The following is a 21,100-nucleotide window of genomic DNA, read 5'->3' on the forward strand; positions in this document are numbered from 1 at the left end:
CATTATTTAAATATGGGGAACCACTTGGGTTTCAGAAGGAGGTATGATCCTCATGCAGCCAACACTAAAGTTGTCACACACAATAGTTAGAAAATGTGTAGTTTGTTTTTAAAACGTGTACACTTGTAACACTTTGTTATTCCCAGCTATAAGAGCGGCACGTGTACTGTTATAAGGCTAATGTTCAATGGAAGCTGATTGTCACCCATGTTCCTGATTTGCAAAAAACTTGACTGGCGTTTACTGCGAACGGGTGGTTTTTGAAGTTAGTTAATTGCAGATAAAGTTGATTCACTTATGAATGGAAATATTATTCATGAAGTAGACATTGCTCATCAGCAGAACTCCACGAATCTGTCTTCTCCTTGTAGCCCACTGTGGTTAAAATCTTCTACAACTGATCCAGTCAATGGATTTTAAGTGCCAGAACGTATAGACTGTCTTATAAGAGGAATGGGTCAATAAGGTGTAGACTGCTGAGAACATGCAGATGTTAGGTGACGTTTGTCTATCGTATAAAAATCCAAAGGAAGAATGTTCCCAGGGAACTATTCCTAAACTACAAATCTACGCGATCTACGTGCTGCATGTTATCTTAGAAAATGTTTCTCAGTATCTGTAGTCTTGCCCAGTATGGACGGAATCAGAAATATGGTTGAACACCCTGCATACTAAAAGCCCTGGAACACACACCGGGAAAATACTGGATCACTCTGTGAAATTGGCACACGGCATATAGAGAAAATCTATTCTGTAAATGAAGCCTTGTAGGAAAAGTGACTGGCCGCGATGACACAGAACCATGCAGCTTGATTCTGACCACACGTCGTCTTCCTGAATCCATGCCGCCAGATAGAAAAAATACCCAAAAAACCACACAAATCAAGCACCCAATCTACCCAATCAGTGGCGAGATCCCCTTTTACAGATATAAGGAACATGACAGCTCATTAAAGTGCCTGACTGGGATGGTCAGAAGGTCAATTACCACTGCCCAATCTCAATAAAATACAAAAACAAAAGCGTGCGCAAGGCGTTGGCTGTGCTACCTCTGTACCCATGGGGTTCATTCAGTCCTCAGTTCCTTATCTCTAAAGCCATCACACGACATGGAGAAGCTTATATAATAAGCTGCAAACAAGAGTAGGGAAAGAGGGAAAAGGAACAAAGTAGGCCCACGAAACAATGCGCTTCGCTCCAGGCGGCGGTCGAATGGGCGGCCGTCTTCCGGTCTGCTACCAGGAGATGGAGAAGACCCGATGAGATGGGACAATCCATCATCCAGTGATGACCTGGTTGTGCATAAATGCTCATTTCTCAGATAACCTACTTCAGGCGAAAGGTATCCTATTTGTTATGATGTTTTTGTTCTTTTTTTTAAGCAATATCAAACTTTGAGTATTTAAAAACAATTTAAAAAAAGTCAAAGTGGTGTAAACATAGTAGGAACATGTTCCCGAACAACAACAACATTGACGACATAACATTTTTTACACTTCAGAGTTTTGTAATTAAAACCGACTACACACTCTACTAGGGAATCTTCTGAGAAAGGGGTCGTTGGCAGTTAGTGATGACATCACTTTTGTGCACATGATATGTATGAGACGCGCTCTGAGGTGTGGCATCGGCGGCCCCTGCAAAATGTATAACTCACAAAACAAGCTAAAAAGGAATCGTCTCTTGTAACATTTTCAAACACTTAAGTCTCAAAGGCATCTTCTCCTTCCGCAGAAAAAGCCTTTATTTTGCTTTTTGTAACATCTTCAAGGTGAAGAGTTGTATTCAGAGATGCAATCGGTCCATTTAATGGAAATAACATTTCAGCTCTGTTTTTTTTCTCTCTATAATTTCCTCTTCCTCTTGACGTAAGAGTTTATGTGCAGGCTCACGGCGTGAAACCCTCCTGAAATGCGCCATACACCCAGTGTCTAGATCTGGTCCTTCCAATTGTGTTTTAGGTTTTTTTAGCCCCAAATAACGAGGCTTTTCGCTGCATATTTTGTCAGCAGTCTATGTTTTTGATAATCGTGTAGTGGAAGGCGTGATGCCCCCAGTCTCCCTTTTTTAGTTGTGAAAATTGTGGCCACTGTCTTCAAGCCCTTTTTTTAACTTGTATTTTTAAAACAAATCCATTGCTGTATGTCTACATTTTGAAAAAATAATCTTCATGAACCCCAGGCCCATCACCCCGGGAGTAAATATTATCTGCTTCATGTGTGGCACATTTCTGAGGATAAAGCTAAAGGAAGAATCCTCTCAGTGGCCAAATAGAGGTTAAACAAGGTCCTGCCTGCTCCGAATCTGCTACTGAAACTTCATTGAACCAGGTTTTGGGGTGCGGGAGAAAAGGGGTGGCTCGGAGCTATAGGACAAAGGAAGTCTGAGGACGAGGAAGCAAATCTTCAACATTAAACTTCTACCGACTGGATCTGATTCATCTGTGCTCTCATAACCTGGATGCTGTTGAGAATTTTTTTCTGGTGTCCAGCTAAGGTCACCCCGACTCGTAGGATATCCCTAGAAAACAGGAAGGAGGCAAAGAAAAATCAGAAGCGATATCTAACTAAGCTGCTTATAAACATCCAAAGTAATTTGTGAGGCGTCTTCAGTCTATAAACATTACCCTGTATACAGGCACCGCATGTCTAGTATAACGGGACATTGCACTGAAATGCAAACAAAGCTGTCCGCAACAGACAAAGGGACATGTCTGAAAACGCCCGCAGATGCCCAGGGGCAGGGCACACGGGGGGCTGAAGAGTTTAAATGGTTCTTACAGGACAGCTGTGCTATGAGCTTGTCACGTCTGTTTGCTCGCTGCAGGGCAGGCCTGATACTTACAAGCTTCACAAGAGAGAACAAATATTGGTTCTCCAAAATACAAAGGCGTTCTGGCAGCCGTACTTACACACGTCTTTAATGAACAGGTCATTTACGTTTGAAGCTCCCATGAGCTCTGCTTTGAGTTCAGTGAAATCAGGCTCAAATCTTTCAAGATTAGTCTTAAAGCTGAGAAAATCTTGCCTTTGGCTGCAGTCATACATTCTCTTCACTATAAACCCTGAAACGCCGGCAGTCGTGTCTGGCACGGAATTAGGAAAGAGTTTGGTCGGTGTGAATGACATCACCCACCTGGGTTACACACCTGCATGTCTAATGCGTGTTTGGCAACTCCAGAGCAGAACTTTCAGGGCAATCTGCACACAATGTATCAGGAGATAAAAGAACCTGCACCCTGTAAGCCCTGCACCCTACAGGTAAAGACGAGAGGAGAAAGGGCAGCCCTGATTCATTCGACCCTGGGATTTCTAAAGAGATGTTGGCCAGAGTTCCCGGGGAATAAAGCTGCATTACATGTCACAGCCCTGCTTTATTCCATTTCTGAAAGATGCCTTTTTTCCTATGAAACCTCTAAATGGCTGTGAGATGCCTCTGACATTAAAGTCTCTTAATCACAAGAAGCTCTCATGTTTAGAAGAAGCTCTTGAGCATTCTCAGGGCTATGATGTTTAGGAACACAGGAGTGACAGGAATGTTCTCCTGAAACTCAGAAATTGCATCGCCTTTTAATCTCAATAAAAGGTAGAATATAGTGTAAACGTTGTCAGCAGAGCTAATCAATGACCTGACATATAAAAGGTGTATTACACAGCTGATTAAGGGCTCAGATTTTTCAGCTATTCCCTATGGCCTTTCTTTCTGGGGTGGCTTGGTTACCAAACTTACTCCATCATCATCTGTGATACAACATCGAACGAGGTGAAGCCAGCGTTGGCAAAGCTCTCCTTGTACTGGCCCATTTTAATGGCGTCCAACCATTCGTCTACAGTGTTGAAGCTGGTGTAATCGGGTACCGTGCGGTCCAGCAGCGGGAGGTTGATTCTAAACACAGGAAAAAACAGAACTTTTAATCAAACACACAAAGTAGCTCCTTCCCATGCACCAAATGAATGAATAATGAAATAAATAGGGGCACATTTATCTGGCCCTGGTGTTCAAGTCTAATACAGTGAGGCAAATATACTGTAATTTCCATGCAGTATCTTACACTCGGCTCAAAGAAACAGACATAGAGACCATTTCCAGCCACCAACGGCCTAAACAACCCTCTACCGGCTGTATCCAGTAGATAAACCTCAGTGTATCTTGACAAAGCCAAGCTAGGATCCCGGCTCTGCATTATACCTACCCAGACGATAGAGGAGCCACTGCTTTCAAACTGTTTGGGTTCCGGATCATTTTATCCAGAGTATTAACAATCTGTCCAAACTTTGGCCTGTGGTTCCGATCCTTCTGCCAACAGTCCAGCATGAGCTGGTGAAGGGCGTTTGGACAGTCCATCGGAGGTGGCAGTCGATAGTCTTGCTCAATGGCATTTATCACCTGCAATAATTCACATGTTAAGAAGCTCTGCTGTGCAGGGACAACAAGCTCAGCCTTACAAAGACACCATTGTTTCAAGCATTGGTCCAGGTAAAAACAGACAACTCTCCCCAATATTTTAACAGAGTTTAAAATGTGCCCAACCCCTTCTGCTGTTTCTTAAAGCCACTGAAATGGAATTGCTATTGATGGAGCTCCCTTGTGTTCTTATTAACAATGCGCCCGCAGCATCTCCACTTACATCTTGATTGGTCATGTCCCAGTACGGCCTCTCCCCGTATGACATCACCTCCCACATGACAATGCCGTAACTCCAAACGTCACTGGCAGAGGTGAACTTCCTGTACTGGATCGCTTCTGGCGCCGTCCATCGAATGGGAATTTTACCACCCTGGAGGAAAGACCCACAAAGCTGAAAATGCAGAATAAGGCAGCCGAATCCCCGCCAAGTCCTCTGTGACCCACCTCACTGCCCGCATTTTACTGACAGGCTGCAATATTACCCTCTAGATATTTTCCTTCAGAAATCACCTTTATAACATTGGGGCTGGCGTTGCCGTTAACATAATCCATTAAGGACATGCCTCTGTATTTTGCTTCTAGTTTTTGGGGATGCCTCGACTGTAAACACATCGTCCCATTTTCCCAGGTACTTAATTTGCATCCTTTCATCTCCCAGAGCAACGGTGGAATTCTGTGAAATCAGCTGACCGCCCAGTTGTTTAAGGGTTAAATTGTGGGTGAGATCTGTGAGCTGGATACTATTTGTCTGGGCTTTTGGGAAATAATTGTTCTTTTCCTGGAGAATATTGCACACCTGGACAATTACAGCGCTACAGCCTGTGCCTGCAGCTCGTGGTTTACCCTCCTGGCTGTCCCTAGAACTTACAATCTAATGGTTCCTGAAAACAAAAAGCGAAATGGAGCAGGATACAGAAATAGATCATGTCCTTAAAACCACAGCTGATTAATAAACTAGCTAGCGTATTCTCAGCCCCACGGCATCTCGCTATCAGGAATCTGGGTTCCTCCTCCATCCTTCTAGGAGATGGAATAAAGTATGTGTCCTCCTGCAGAATTACGGCTGAAGAGGCCATGTATTCAACATGAAACACGGAGTCATCTACTTGAAGGCTTCCTGCCCACGGGCGACCAGTAGGTAATTAATTAGTGGGGTGATTACATTGCGATGACAGAGACCTTGCTAAATCCTGTCCCTAGAAATGAGAAATCTCTGTACATTTATATGGCTTGGGAGCTGAAGACAGGAGGACAAAGGACTGTGAGTGGCAGCCGGCAGCTCTCTTATTAGTGTGAGTGACTGTCGGGATGTCAGCTGGTGCTACCTTTCTGTCACTAGGGGCATAAATCCCACCAAAATCCTACTGTCCTTTAGATGTGAGGGGTGCAAGGTCACCGTGCGAATCCGCGGAATTCCTTTTATCTGCTGTGGATCTGAATATCGCAGATGAAGTCACTGGAAGGGGGGCATGGGGACGGCTGTATGGGGAATTAGCAAGGGATTTCTTTATTACTGGGAAAGAACAATTTACAAGAATGGCCCATTCTTTGTTGTAAAATGAAACACACAGTTATTGCAGAGAAGCGGCACAAGGCGAGTCGTGTCTGAACGGAATGCGCAGCTGTATCTGTCCCTGTAATCGCTGCTCGTTAGATCAAGGTCTCCCTGTGTATTTGGACATGTTTGCTTTTATTTGAAGGATTGTACACTTGTTGTTTCAATGTCATATATACGGATAATCCTGTATGTACTGCACTGCGGAATCTGTTGGCACTACACACGCTAAATAATAATAGACCCAGGGATGAAATATTTTAATGTGGCGAGGGAACATGAATCAAATTGTGATGTTTTTTTAGATAATCCATTCACTATATAGATGTACGTCTTGGTTTTAAACATTATCCCCATGTACATCTCATTGTGGTTTTGGAACCAGAGACCTGAATACATGGCTCCAGCACATGCGGTATCCGGATCCAGCCACTGGTAACCCCACAGATCTGTTAACACACTCACCAGGGCACTCGTGTACGTTGGATCTGACGTATCATCCTCTAGGAACCGAGAGAGACCAAAGTCTGACACCTTGCACACCAGGTTACTGTTCACTAAGATGTTCCGTGCTGCCAAATCACGATGGACGTAGTTCATATCAGCTAAATACTTCATGCCGGCTGCGATGCCCCTCAGCATGCCCACCAGCTGGATCACAGTAAACTGACCGTCATTTTGCTGAAAGAAATAATACATGAAATTACTTGTGGGGAACTAACTCTCTTCCATAGAAACGTCTCTCGTTGTCCCATTGTCATACCCGTAGGAAGGAGTCCAGGGACCCATTCTCCATGAATTCCGTGATGATCATCACTGGAGAACTTTTGGTTACAACTCCTTCCAAATGGATCACGTTGGGATGGTCGAACTGTCCCATAATGCTAGCCTCGCTCAGGAAGTCTCGCCGCTGCTTCTCTGTGTACCCAGACTTCAGGGTTTTTATTGCCACAAAAATCTCCCTTTTACCGGGAAGCTTCAGGTGACCGCTGCAAACCTCCCCAAATTCTCCTGCAAGAGATGGGTTGGCGGAATGAGTGTCATCTATTGATTTATATAGTGCAGCGTCGTTCTGTGTTTGCAGTTTATATCCCTTGATCTTACCTGCTCCAATCACCTGCTCAATTTTCACGCAGGAAATATCAATCTCTTTGGCAAATTCTCTGACGGCTTCATTTGGATCCTCGTAGGTAAAGGGATCAATGTAAATCTTCATTCCCGGAGTCACTGCGATGGGAAAATAAAAACTGAGACACCAGGAGCTTGGGAAACCGAGACATTCTATAACAGACACAGACTGGACACATGGATTAATTATCTCACATTATTGTATGTAGCTGGCGTGTGATATGTAGCTGGCGTGTGATATGTTTCCCGCTCATTGTGTCATGTAACTGTGCCGTTTGGAGATATTTCTAAGGTGGATACTTCTCTAAATTTTAGTAGATAAATGTGTATGACTTGGTGTTGTCACACAGTATGGGGACATGTGTTTGGCAAATGTTGGGCTGAGTTACAGTTAAATGCCTAAAATTGGATTGTATTTCGATTTGTGTAGTTTATATATATAATACATCACTTTCACCTCCCTGACTAACCCATACAAAAAGGTGAGAACAGACAAACATATAACATGTCACTCATTTAAAGGGAAATTATACTAAAAACAGTCCTGTTTAATAACCGATGGCACGTAAATGGATGCCCCACGTTCCCTTCTTAGCATTCCCAGCAGCAGTAAAGTAACGCTGTGCTTTTCCTTCACATGAGCTTTAGTGGCCATGTTAGGTCGCACAAAGCAACCGTTGATTCCTGCCACATGGGCTTCGCTGTGCGATAATTTCCCTTTTAATGAGGAATGATTTGTGCCATAAATGAACATGAAAAGATGAGGATGGAATGGATGACAGTCCGTTTACTGGTCTCTACTGGAAGAAGAGACAACAAGCTAAGTGCCACTGCCACAAAAACTGTTGGTCTTTCACCACACGTGGCCTTTAATAAAACAACACATGGATTTACACATTTGTGGGCATAGTTGCATCCAAATCAAATAACGTCACATTATTATGGAGACAAATTTTGGTATATTCATTTAAACAAAAACAATTTCCAGAGGTTAAATATGAGGCAGAATGGTCCGTGGTTCAGGCCATGGCTGATTATGGTTTGGTGGACTGGTGGCTTTAACACGACATTAAGGGAAGAAATCAACCAACGAACCAACGAGAGAACGAGCACCCAGCCCTGGTGAAGGCAGTCGGTACGTACTGTGGCCACTGGTATAATGCTGGAGCTTATCTGTGTACTCGGAATCGGCTCTTTCAAAGCCTCGTCTTCTAGAAAAAATACAAACAATGCTTAACCTGTAATCCAGACAGCCGTGAAAATGCAAGATATAGACAGCAAATTTACACCAAGGAAAAACTACAATCTGCAAAATATCAGGTACAACACTACTGTACCTGTTACAGACAATGATGATGACCACGAGCGCGATGAGGAAGACGAGGCCTGCGGCGGAGGAACCAATAATCAGGGGAAGTTTCTCCTGGAAGCTGCTCTGATATTCAGCTAAAAAAAACAAAGGGTCAGGTCACGCTGTGCATGCTTACGGACGGGTATTCTTTCATACTTCCAAATCATGCCCTAAAGTCAAGTCTCCAGTGTGGCTCTGCTGTCCACCCTCACCCCAGGATAATAGTTACACGGGGTAATATACATCTCCTTACCTTCCGTCATGGTCTGGAAATACATCTTGCCGCTGTATCGGCCGTAACCTGCCACCGTGCGTGCGCGCACCTGGAAGACGTATATTGTGCCCGCTTTTAGACCTGGCACTATCACAGTGTTGGTAGAGCTTTTTACCACGGATGAGTTGTGTTCTGTAAGGTCCTATTAAAGACAGATAAAGGACATACGTTTATTTAAAACATTTCCCCTCCATTTCCCACATTGTCTGCTTTGCCCCTGAACAGTGAAATCCCGGCAGATCCCGTGAACTAGATCTTTCTCTGTAAGACCACACTAGATGGGCAGAGGGGCTGGTATCAGCCAGAAGATTCTGTGCCAAATGAGTGAGGTCTCTGGCCCGTACGGCTCTACTGAGCTTCCTACTGGGGACAGCAGGACGGCTGCCGTGGATATTATTGCTCCGGACACAAAGCACGGAGGACAAACCAGGGTCACCCAACCCCTAATTATCAGCTTGGTATTTAAACAAATTCTGTCATCCCAGGATTGTCAAGTAGTTTTTATTTCTTATATGGTGTTTCTTCACGTGGCCAATGTTTGCTGTCAGGCCTTCTTAGTCGACATTTGTGGGTTTATGTTTGTACTGCAGAGCATGTAGCGGGTTTAAGGTTTCACAAAAATGAACCAATTTTGTGCCGGGCCATTCATGCGGCACGCATGGGAGTGGCCGTGAGGCGTTGTGGCAGGGAATATTAGTCGCTACATGCAGGGTTTACACCTAAAACTAGAAAAGTAATACGCTTGGCACATCAACACATATTAATGCACAAAACACCAACTTCTGATTTTTTAATTCCTTTTAAACTGAACCTTTCTCGTGGAACGCGAGGTAACAAGATCAGTTTTCTTTTTCAGCCGCGGTGATAGAAGAGTTCAAATGGAAGCGATATCTCATGTATCAGAAAATACCAGGGGAAATTATTTAATATGCAGCCAGAGAAATCTCGTCATGTCCAAGATATGGGTCCCTGCCCTTTCTCCAAAACAGATGTTGAAACAAAGGGGAACAAATGTCTCAGATCCCAGAGATAAACCGTAATCTTATTCTCAAGGCTGCCCTAACATCGCACGAAAGATTAACTCTTCCAGCAACAAAGGGGTTAGAGGACTAAACACTAAGTAGTGGACTGGGAGCAATTTGCTATTAACCCAACATGCCCCTGAGCGCTGGCTGGTGGGTTGATGCTGTGTATATACTGAGCCGTCAGAGTATCTCATCGGCACCTATGGTTTACCTGAGCTCCTGCAGTGTTATCTATAAATTAAATAAATCTTTGGAACCAACACCTCCACATTACATTGGTTCTGACAGAAAAGAGCAGCTCGAAGGGTTTCCCAAGACACTTCATGCCTGAATAACTTAAACGTCAACACTCATCGCTTGTTGCCCGTTATAGTAGGGCATTGAAGGCTTGACGCTCGAAAGCTGTACGTTGATGGCTTGACCGGTGAAGGCAGAAGACTGGAAAAAGCAGAGTATGTAGCTCCTGCTTATCCCTGAATAGAAGTGTCCCTCCCTGCATAGAGTATGTATGTAGGTTTGAGAGGGACCGTGACACCACAACTGGAGGAGAAGGTTCACTGAAGGTACTGAGATTTAAAGCAGGCCTGCAACATACTCCCAACTCAGCACCTTTACAGACGCTCGCTACACTTTAAATCACAAGGTAACAGAATCCAGAGCGTTCAGGAATTTAAAATATATTTAAACTTTAATCCAAGCCTGTAAGGAAGGATCTACATTCCAGGACGAACCTTCACGCTGTAAATGAGACAAAAAGTCCCTATCACACAAATTTGGATGAAATTAGGACTATACTTTGAAGCCTTGAGGTTCTGTTGCCTTATTCGTACATGTGCACAGAGAGGATTGGCAACGTTCCCCCACAAGCACTTGGAGTCAGACACTTTGGAAACCTGCATGCCTGAGTCTGGAGTCTTTCTTCCTATTCTTGGGAAACCTCATACAATTTAATGCCGGGATCTTATGTACGACAGACTTAAAGCGGCAGGTTTCCAGCCATCAAAAAACTCACCTTCTCATAAAACAGAAGCTCGTAGTCTAGGATGACACCATTGGGCTGGTCGGGCTGGGACCAAGATAACGTGATGCTGTCTACAGTTCGACTGACTTGGTGCATGATGGACACGGTGGATGGCGCTAAAAGAAAAAAGGAGACGTGTCAGAAAAAGGCAAATAAAGAGTGAACGTGAGAACGTAGGCTGAATGGGAGGAAATCGTACAAACGTTTTGCAGAATTAGCCCAGTGCATCTTATAGACTCATCAGAGCAGAACGTTTGTGCTCCTCTAGTAAAGGGCACCTGGCCGCCCTGTCCGCTTGCTGCCTTGCTGTTTTAGGCTCTGCGTTCAGGAGCTGTCAGTTCCAATCTAAGCGCTTGCTCTGTTTGCTACATCTAGTGGTACGATCCCAGACGCATTGACCCGTTATCTCCTCGTTGACCAATAAATTCTATGCATTATCCTGTTATGCTGCTGAACTGAGCACAGATTTGGGGACTGTTGCTCGCCTCTCAGCTGCCTAATGAATGGATGAAGTCAGAGAAGTCAACTGATTGCTATGAGATTGGTGGATGACCTTGGGCTTTTGACATTGGAACTCAACCAGACCCTGCGGTCAAAAAGGTCTACATTAATGGCCTGTTAGTTTATAAGGAGCTCTGTTCCCTTGTGGCATCAACATGCAACAAACAATAAATATAAGAAATATATTTCCTTTCATTTACTGTCCTCTGTCAGCGTACAAAGTATGGAAAGAATCAGGGCAATTGTTTGAAACATTTGACAATAAAGAGGGATCTTAATTTTGCAGAAATGTTGTGTGTTTCCTAATGTCAGAGAATTCGGCAAGCTATCATCGGTGTCGTAATTCCTCCGCTGTGTGTTGTGTAAGGCAGATGGGGTTCCTTGATGCCACTGGGCTTATACCTGCTGTTCCCTATGTTCCCCAATAATAAGGGGGCCTGGTTCTTTAGACATACATACGTAGAGCGGGCAATGAAGACTATGATATTCCAGGAAACACACGATTACATCTGTCTGTCTACCTGTTTCTGTGCGTCTGTCTTTTTTTCTTTCTTTCTACACATACATATAAGTGTCCATGGTCATGCTAGCTTAAAACCAGTTAATCCAATAGCCACAGGGATAATAAGATTGCCCGTCACACAGTGTTCTGGATAATCCGCCCAGGCCGTCCCGTCCCCGTCTGCCAACACCCTCTCCTGGGTTCATCTCCTTGGACTCCGCTGTGATCCGAGTCCAAGCCTTTCCCTGGAATGTGCGCAGAAAAAGTCTTTGTTCTGGCTGTGCGATGGCAACTCGAGTAACTCTCAACGAGTGGAACCTGGAAAATTGCCTTAAATCCCTGGCGCCGCAGCCCAGTCTTAGCACAGTGTCCCTGACGGCTGCAGAGACGCCCTGAGACCGGATACTGCCTCCTGCTGGCAGCAATGGACGGATGCTATCATAAGAATTGTTCCCGAATCTTTCTCTTCAGAACCCCTTTATAGGGGCATCAGGAAGTGGTTTGGGGCTCTTTGGGACTTTTCATGTAAACATAAAGGAGCTAATGACATGCTCCTAGTTCACCCACATTAACCTGCGGTAGATCCCGAGCCCTCCCTGCTTTTCTGACTACTTTATCGTGCATTTATGTGATAAGCAGGTCCACACATTGGGGCAGGTGACAGGGATTTAAAACATTGGGGCAAGAAAATTACGTCTTTGTAGTTACATTTTCCTCTCACAGGTCCTTATCGACGTTTCTTATGTACTGCCACAAACTTTTTGTGGCCCCCAGTTCTACCTTAGTGTCCATGGCTTTCACCCCCGCCATTGTGGATGAGTCTGAGAACGTTTCCAAATGAATGCTTTATTGAGATTGTGTCCATCACACGGCGCCTCAGGCTGAGGATCTGCCACGGTTCAGGGCCGTCACTCCTCCGACGATACTCACTTCCTCACCTGTCTCTAATTACCCTCAGCAGAGGAATTTGTGAGTTTGAAATACAGCTGTAAGTGCATGTTTTCTGCATGTCATTGCCTTCATTTTTCAAAATCGTGTCATTCTGTCTGAATGTGAGTTCACACCCTCCGTCTGTCTCTTGAGGCTATGGCCGAAAAGCGCCACATCTCTCCTGGATGCGTAAAGAACGATGTCCAGTGCGCGGCCACGGGACTAGTGCTTGGGGGGAAAGTGCTGAAAACATTTCTACATACCGGATAATTTCCTCCTTATCTCTACAATCTTAACGCTCAGGCATCCCATCCAGAAATTAAGCCAGCCTGCTTTTTTCCCCTCTGTCTGCCTTTTGAAATGGTGCCGCTCCTTTAAGCAGATTTAACTGTATCCATCCTGCAGCTGCCATACATTGACTCTGTAACCCCTTCAGCCCCTCCAAAAGGTCCTGGGAGCGGCTGCCTGCCCCGAGCCCCAAGGGAGCAATTAAAAATGAGACAATGCTGATTTCTATCAATCAAATTCCCTGGGGAAAGACCGATCCTCAAACTTGTAACCAGACTTTAAATTCCCCGGGGCCGATGGAAATTCCTTTTACCCAAGGAAAACCACGTTTTTGGAAATACTTGACAGAATACAATAACAAGCTGTGTCAGAGCGTGTCCCTGTATGGAAATGACCCAAAACAACTGAGCAACAAAGCATGTCAAACGGGCCAGAAGTGGAGCAGGCAGTTAACACCAAAATGGCTGAAAGTAATATCCTGCTGTGCCATGCACGGCCCCAGACCTCGCTCCAGTAATAGAGACCGAGGGCAGCTGGACGGATCCCATAGCACCCCTGTCTGGGCTTCCTCCCCCCTAGGTTTCTCTCATCATCAACAGCTTGAAATTAAAGAGGGAACAGCTGCAACGCTTTTGGCTTTCATGAGATCCTCATCGACAAGATCTGCATCTCTGGGGTGTCAGGTTACCGACCTGGGAGATGCAGCCACGATACCAGCACTCAGCAGGGAATTCTGGCATTTTTCAATTACCCCAATGTGTGGCAGGACAGGCACGTGGAAGATTTGGGGTCAGAGGAGACCCTAACGCCTATGAGACACAGCAGTGGTCTGGACCCACACTGGCAACACATGGAGGTGATTTCACATCACACGGATCTCTGTATGTTCACAGACAGACCAACATACATGTGTTACAAACTCCAGACGCCTTATTGCGAACATACTGTCTGTAGAAATAACAAAAACCTAGTTACACTCGATACACTCCACATTTCTTAATGGCAGCGGTGCTTCCCAGACCTGGTCTCCTCCTGGTAACAATGGGGTGTTTCATGGAACTATTGTTTATCTTAGGACACAACCATAAAAAATCACAGGACAGCCCTACAGAGGTTGCTCAGCAGTGAAAGGCCACCTGTGGATGTCTCCATGTGTTATGGAGGTTTAAACACACAAAGTATCACCATGTATCCACAGAACAAGGTACCGGACATCAGCGGAAGGAATCATTTCATCTCCCAGAGCAGGACCCTGTCCTCAGACCCCTTTATGAGCTGATCCCATATTAATACTAATGCTCGTCATAGAAGAATTGATGAATTTGGCTGACTTTCATTTTCTGTGTCTTATGTGACGGCTCCAACTGGGCATTTCGGCTCATATTTGTAAAAAGAAATCCTTTAAAACATGCCATTACCAGCTTCAGCCCTCTAGATGCCATAATCTGCTGGATCCTGTCCAGACAGACCCTCTCTGGGGGCTCAGTAGCACCTCAGCTTCATCAGTCTTACAGCTACCTACTGCACGTGGTCTTAGCCTAAAGGCCAAAAAGCAAGACGAAATGTTGGCGTGCTGAATGATGATGATACAAGAAACCCTGAGCTTCCCGACAGATTAGAGGCGTTGGTCTTGTCTTTTCTGCCTACTTTTATACCTGCTGTAAGAGTTTGGACATTACTTGGTTCTTGTTTTGCGTTGCTGATAAGATATTGCTGAGTTGCACCTGGAGACCATTGACACTGGGGTATTAACATTGGACAGTTTCCTTTACCCCACAGGAGGGTGAGTACTAACAGCATGGGACGTGTCGAGCAGGTTGGAAGAGATACAAGCACCATTAGCATTTTCAGCCTGTCACGCCTTGATGGGAATCAGGAGCAACTCTTATGCTGTATACATATGACTAACAGTGGCAGAGAGGAGGCAGAGAACACGGTATTTGGGCTATAGCCTGTATTGCGTTCCTTACGATATATGTTTATTACTGTCCGCATCTCCCACAATAAACCACCCACACAATCAGACATAAACAAGGTGACGTACCTGCTTGGTTGGTGGTGATGTTGACGGATGCGAACTGGGGTGAATACGGACTCTGGTCGTTTACGCCATTCACTGCTTGGATCTCGAAGGTGTACTGGGTGTGGGCCAGGAGGTCACTGATATAAACCCGCGGCTCCGTTAGGCCAAGCTGACGTGGGGCAAACTGTACATTATCTCCACACCGTGTACAGGCCCCGCGGCCGGATCCACAGCTCTTGCAGATTATATTATAGACAAGATCTTCCCGTCCCCCAGAGTCTCTTGGAGGCAACCACTCCAACATCAGAGACGTCTCGTTCACGCTGGAGATCACGTTCTGCGGAGCAGATGGTGTCGCTGGGGAGACAGAAGCACCACCATAAGTCAGATATATGAGTGGAAGTCACCGAAAAGCTTGGGACATGAAAAAAAAAGCTTAGCAGCATTCAGTCCGGCACCCAATACGAAACCACCTCAACCTATTTTTCCTACGTTTACTGAAATTTATTTTAGGACAGTACCTGCAACTGAACAGTCTACGGGCATTTCGGGGGCAAACAGACAATAGCTGCTGTTTTGAACGTAAGAAAGAAATGGCTTATCCGTGAACGCACATGCCTTTAATTAGATCTGTTGAAATATAAACAATCATTTCTTTGATAAAAGCAGAGCAGGAAACAAATGTGAAAAATTAACATCTTGACCTCATAGAGCAGACTCTCCTCTCATCTGCAATTTCCCTCCCTGTATCTCACAGGGTTAAAAGCTGCAGGATGTCCAGCGCATGGGCACCAGCTGCGCCATCAGCAGCCGTCGAAGTAAACAGGGCATGACGTGAGGCATCAGTCGCAATCTAACCAAAAAATCGAGAGGACCCACACCGAGTATACACTGAGTTTCTGGATTACTCAGGACTAGGATTAAAGCCTAAAGCTTTTTGTCGGCGTGGAGTCTTTCTGTGTGCTGATTAAGCACGTTACCCGTACTAACAGTACACAGGATTGCACAGCTCCTGTCCTCGAGGGCCGCACACTGGCCAGGGATTCCGTGGATTCTGCCTGAACACAAGTAGTTTAATAAATATTTAATTGAGATGCCTGCACTCAGGATGGGTTATCCAAAAACTGTGAACTGCTTGTGGCCCCCGAGGACTGGAGCTATACAGCAGCATGTCAGCGCATGTTGTGTATTTAAGGGACTTTCTATAGATTTCTTTCACCAATCCCCATGGGCCAGTCGAGGGCTCAGAAAACACATTCTGTAATTTTTCACAGCTGGGCAATTTCTCCCATGTCTGTGCATTGTTTTATCTTTGCTAAGGACGTTACTGGGAATAGGTTTACTCTTTATTTTGGCAAGACTGTGATTGATTTCACATCCCTCCCTCCATCCTCTCCCCCATCATGTCTGCCTACCCTTGCTAGTCGGGTTCATATTTCACCTTCTTTGAGCCCAAACCTTTCATTTAGATCATGCATTGCAACATTTGTAAGCTATTAGAGGGGCGGCTTGGGAAAGGGAGTGTTCGGCCGGCTACGATCCTCACTGGTGATGACATAGCCTCGGCCTCACAAAGAAGTGGAATGGAAGCTGCAGACACACTGGTGTTCGACTGTATTTGTACCAATCTCACAAAACCACCGTGGATGTTTCCTGCCACATGGCACATACTGCCGGGGTTCCTAGCATTGAACTTATTGGCCTTGCTCCCCTTCTTACTGCACGGAATCTTTATTTCTACATTCTTGGCATTGTATACATTCAGAGTTTGCTGGGTCCAACTCTTTATTCACTAAATAGGAATGTTTCTTCCTAATATTGTTGAAGAAATGTTGTTGAACACTGACCCGGGCCAGCAGAAAACGACTCTATTAGAGTTTGTACTGGGGAGCTGGGGGCTCGGAGAATCAGGGCAGATTACATCTGTGTGCGCAACAGTTCAAGCTTTCTGTCCCAGTTAAGTTTGTTACCAAAAAAAAAAAAAAAAATACTAAATACCCACAGGAATACATCAAATGACATCAAACGGTAAAAAGAATTACGGTGAGACCTGAGTCTTAATTCCACTCAATCAGGGGCAGGAGAAGAGACTCTATCAGGCCGCTTAACGTGTAAAACAGGTCGAGGATGAGGGGACATAGACTTGCTGAGCCGTGTGGCTCGTGGTCCACATATCAGGTGATTCACAGGTTTCTGGCCAGAGGATTCTGATGGGCAGGTCTGAGCCTCTGAAGTACTTGGAGCTCCGGCTTCTCCATGAGCAACCTAAATCTTATCAGTGTGTGTGTGTGTGTGCGTGTGTGCGTGTGTGTGTGTGTGTGTAAGTGCAGGTCACGAAGAGGCCATATGAAGAAGAATCCATTGTTGCAGTGTATATTAGTGCCTCCAGCCTTCTAATTTATGACACTTTTGACATTATGACATGACTTTGGGAGGTCATGAAGCCATATATCTAGATTCACAAGACATTTGGTGTCACCATTAAAGATCTGGAAGCCAAGACTAGCTGGGTTTTATGAGACCAGCTAAGTCTGAAGAATGAAAATGGTTACATTCATATTTTCTCTATAATGTATTGGTATTTTGGGTGGCTTAGACATGTAACAACCACTTTTTCACTAAGGATATCGCTGTCTGATTCCATAGGATCTGCTACGTATATGAACCTATCTGTATTTCGTGAATGCGCACGCCCTGCAACTTTTTGCCAAACTCTCCAAGACCAAAAGTAGAGTTCGTAAACCCCTGTCTTTAGTTTCTTAGAGCATGACTTACTGGTGCATGGCATCTGGATGGGGTCTGAGTCTACTCGATAGTATCCAGTCCGACACACGCAGTTCGTGGCCCCTTCAGACGTGGTGCGACTGTTAATTGGACAATGGATGCAGCTCTCATCACCCTGATTTGCCTTAAACATCCCAGTGGGGCAACCTAAAAAAAAACACCAAAATTTAGAGATAAAATAACATTTTATTTTTCATTGTAAACAATAATTATCATTCTTCTGCTAAGATGCATACACAAATTATTACCTACCAAGAAGATACCATCAAGGGATAGAGCCTACTGTACGTATAGGAACTGTACTTATGTAGCCTATATGCTGAAAATGAGGACAGGCCATATGGTTTATCCCTGTTGGACATATATTACCTGAGTCCTCTCCACTAATGGGACGTTCTAATTTAATTAGGTGGAGGTTGCGTGGAGGCCAGCCTTGTGCTTACGAGCCCGACCTTAGTCTGTCGGGGAATAGGATAGGCATAAACGGTCTCTTAAGCAAGACAGCACCACCAGGTGACCACCAGTTTGTGGCTATTTGATGGATGTGACCCCCAGCCTCTGTACATTGCTACAGGCACCATGGGGTATGTGGTTACCACCTGCTCACTTCACACATCTAATCATTCAGGTGATAAATGCACCGTCAGGGACTAATCACATTATTTGTCACAGATTGTGTTGCTTTTAAGACCATTAATCTCAGTTAATGTTTAGACGCAGCAAATAATTTCATAAATGCCGTTCACTACCCCAGATGTCACAGTATCAGCAAGATAACACCAAATGCCAACAAATGTAGACTTTCCTGTGAATCCCACCTCTAGGACAATTCCCAAATCAATCATGAATGCTACTGAGGGCAAAGAATGGGAAATAATAATTAATCTGAAGTCAAGGGAGGTCACAGGGTTACTGTACAAGGATGCTCACCTTATGCAGAAAAGTACAGCTTCACATTTATTGCTGGATATTCAGAGCTTTGTCAGGATATATATTAGTTTGGCTTCAATGCCATTGCAGAGAACAGCAAGCTCTTCACGTGAGGGTAACCATATGGCCCAGATATTTCTGATTTTATATTTAGAAATGTCACAAAAGGGTCAGACTTTCAGGACTGCATTAGCCCGAGTGTTCTGTGCTTTGATACTAATTCTGGTGCTGGTAACATTGCTCACTCTTCTTTTTAATCTGTTAAACATCACACACATAAATCATTATCACGCACAGTAAATCTCGGAATTATTATAACCTGCGTTTTAAGAGGTCAATGTCCCCTTCAGCGAAACCCTACTTTAGGTAGAGACAGGACAGGAGCTGCAGATGGCGGTATAATGAGTCCTGTCCCATAGTCTGTGCCACTGGCCGAGCGGCATCTCCAAAGGGTCCACATTGGCCTCAGACACTGAGCTCTTTAATTACTGGCCTAGGGCTTAATTTCCATTTAACCCCAGACAAGCAATTAATCCCATTTGTCACATGCCCTGTCATGACTGGCAGTAAAAGTCAATGTTTAGAGAGCCACAAAGACACACACACAATGTCAGGCATTGTACAGCGCATTATCAGGAAGCTGTAAAGATATTATATATTTACTATCCTTATCTCTGAGCGGCCGATTACAGAGACACAGGCCACTTCATACCTTCAGTACATTAAAAAGCAGCCTTTCATCTCATGGCTAAGGGTTTCTATTTCCCTACACCCAGAGTAACCAGACGTCCTGAATTACCCTTGAAAAGAACAAACAATTAGTAAATTATCTGGTACACGCTGGATCGTTTCAGGAACCGCGATTCTGATCGTATGTGTCACGTTGCATCCTCACCAGCTCTGCTTCAATTTACATTATTTCCTTGCAAAAACCAAAAGATGGTTCTCATTGTTTTAATACAAGTATTGAATGTACGTTCAGTGTTACAAAAGCCAGAACTCTCCAACAGTCTAAAAACAGAAAGGTTTAAAACCTTCTCAATAACCAGATCACGGCTTCGATAAGAACGCCATCAACGTCAGGGACTGGCAAGGCAGAAAATACGGTCCAGATAGGTAAAAACAAAACAATAACAAATCCGTCACTTCTTAAAGGGTTAGGCCATGTACAGGCAGCACTACCTTGATCCAAAGTCATTGTTGCAACCCCTGCTTTATGATGATCAAACCCTATAACATATGATAAGAATGATAAGATGGCGAATGTTCACAAACAGGTTTATAAGCGACATGCGGAAAATAGAGAAAATGGAGGAGGGCGACATTATTACATTTTATTTATCCGCTCGGTATTCTGAGCGCAGCGTTCTATGAATGCAGTTGTGTAAAAACACGCGCTGCAGCTGGAGTATGTACGTATAAAGAAAGGAATTTTTGGTTTATACGTAATCACAGTGATTACCTTACACACTTTAAGTAAACTTGTTTAAATGCTTATTTGATTTCTGTTGAATGGAGTATTTTATTTTGCTGCTAATTCTGTTGACAGTAGTAGTTACGAGGTGGTTCCAAGCTCTTGGGAGATGCTCGGGCCGCTGCAGGCGGGAAGGGGACACCTGCCTCTCCTCTTGGAGGAGTCTTCATGTGATCGGGAGACACCGAGACTCCGCTCAGGAATGTTACCTACAGAATTAACCAGGTTAAACAAACACCATTACACAGCCTGGCTCTGAATCACTCCCTACGCAAACAACTGCCATCATTTACTGAGGTGCTTTCCCTGGAGAGGCCAGTCTTTTCCTCGTCTGAACAAGTGACGTTTCTTAATTTATTCTTGGTGTCCCTCGCATGCAGAGACAGAAATGTGTTGGATGTTTTCACCACCAGTGGACCTGTATCACTAACAAAACTTATTCTAAAAACATAGTTTCGCTAGGATAAGGGTAAGTCCCCTGGGAGTCCTTGCAGGCAACACAACAATGTCTCCAATGAATGCAAACCAGCTCTCACTAAGCATGCGCAGAGTGCGGTGTATTGGGCCATGCCAGGTGTTGCCAGCAGGAGATGAAGTGGACACCCAGCCGGTCAGGCAAATGTTTTGGAGAGATATTCACTTTATTTCTGTGAAACGCAGTCTTTTCTTGAGTTTGGGAGGAAGCTAATGGGACATGGAGCTTTTACAAGAAAACATGTTATAGCTCTGCAAGCATTTCGAGAACCTGTAAAAGGATCTACAATACTCCCAGTTGGTGATAAAACCCGTTTACCTTCCCCGAAGAATCCCTCGTAAAAATAAAGTAAATAAACAGAGCTGTATGACTCCAGTAACCCAGTCCGTATACGGCTCTCTCATCCCACAACGCCAGGAAGGTGAGCGGCAG

At 44.6% G+C, this 21,100-nt stretch overlaps 1 protein-coding gene across 3 annotated transcripts in view; it reads right to left on the bottom strand.

Moving 5' to 3' along the window:
- Positions 1-1,393: 1,393 nt before the first annotated feature.
- The window catches only part of EPHB2 (EPH receptor B2), a 68,203-nt gene continuing 48,496 nt past the window's right edge, over positions 1,394-21,100 (bottom strand). The window contains exons 4-16 of one of the 3 annotated variants that reach the window (XM_053452194.1): positions 17,781-17,936; positions 15,027-15,362; positions 10,753-10,877; positions 8,695-8,857; positions 8,428-8,536; positions 8,234-8,298; positions 7,067-7,189; positions 6,726-6,973; positions 6,428-6,643; positions 4,628-4,777; positions 4,193-4,386; positions 3,730-3,885; positions 1,394-2,520 (exon numbers count right to left, since the gene is read on the bottom strand). In XM_053452194.1, the coding sequence (XP_053308169.1) occupies positions 2,412-2,520; positions 3,730-3,885; positions 4,193-4,386; positions 4,628-4,777; positions 6,428-6,643; positions 6,726-6,973; positions 7,067-7,189; positions 8,234-8,298; positions 8,428-8,536; positions 8,695-8,857; positions 10,753-10,877; positions 15,027-15,362; positions 17,781-17,936 (2,150 nt within the window). In that variant the 3' untranslated portion in view covers positions 1,394-2,411. Of the gene's footprint in view, positions 2,521-3,729; positions 3,886-4,192; positions 4,387-4,627; positions 4,778-6,427; positions 6,644-6,725; positions 6,974-7,066; positions 7,190-8,185; positions 8,302-8,427; positions 8,537-8,694; positions 8,858-10,752; positions 10,878-15,026; positions 15,363-17,780; positions 17,937-21,100 lie in introns of all 3 variants that reach the window. The other 2 variants (XM_053452193.1, XM_053452192.1) reach the window with 2 other exon arrangements.

Source organism: Spea bombifrons, chromosome 12, assembly GCF_027358695.1.
Source record: "Spea bombifrons isolate aSpeBom1 chromosome 12, aSpeBom1.2.pri, whole genome shotgun sequence".
NCBI classification, from domain to species: domain Eukaryota; kingdom Metazoa; phylum Chordata; class Amphibia; order Anura; family Pelobatidae; genus Spea; species Spea bombifrons.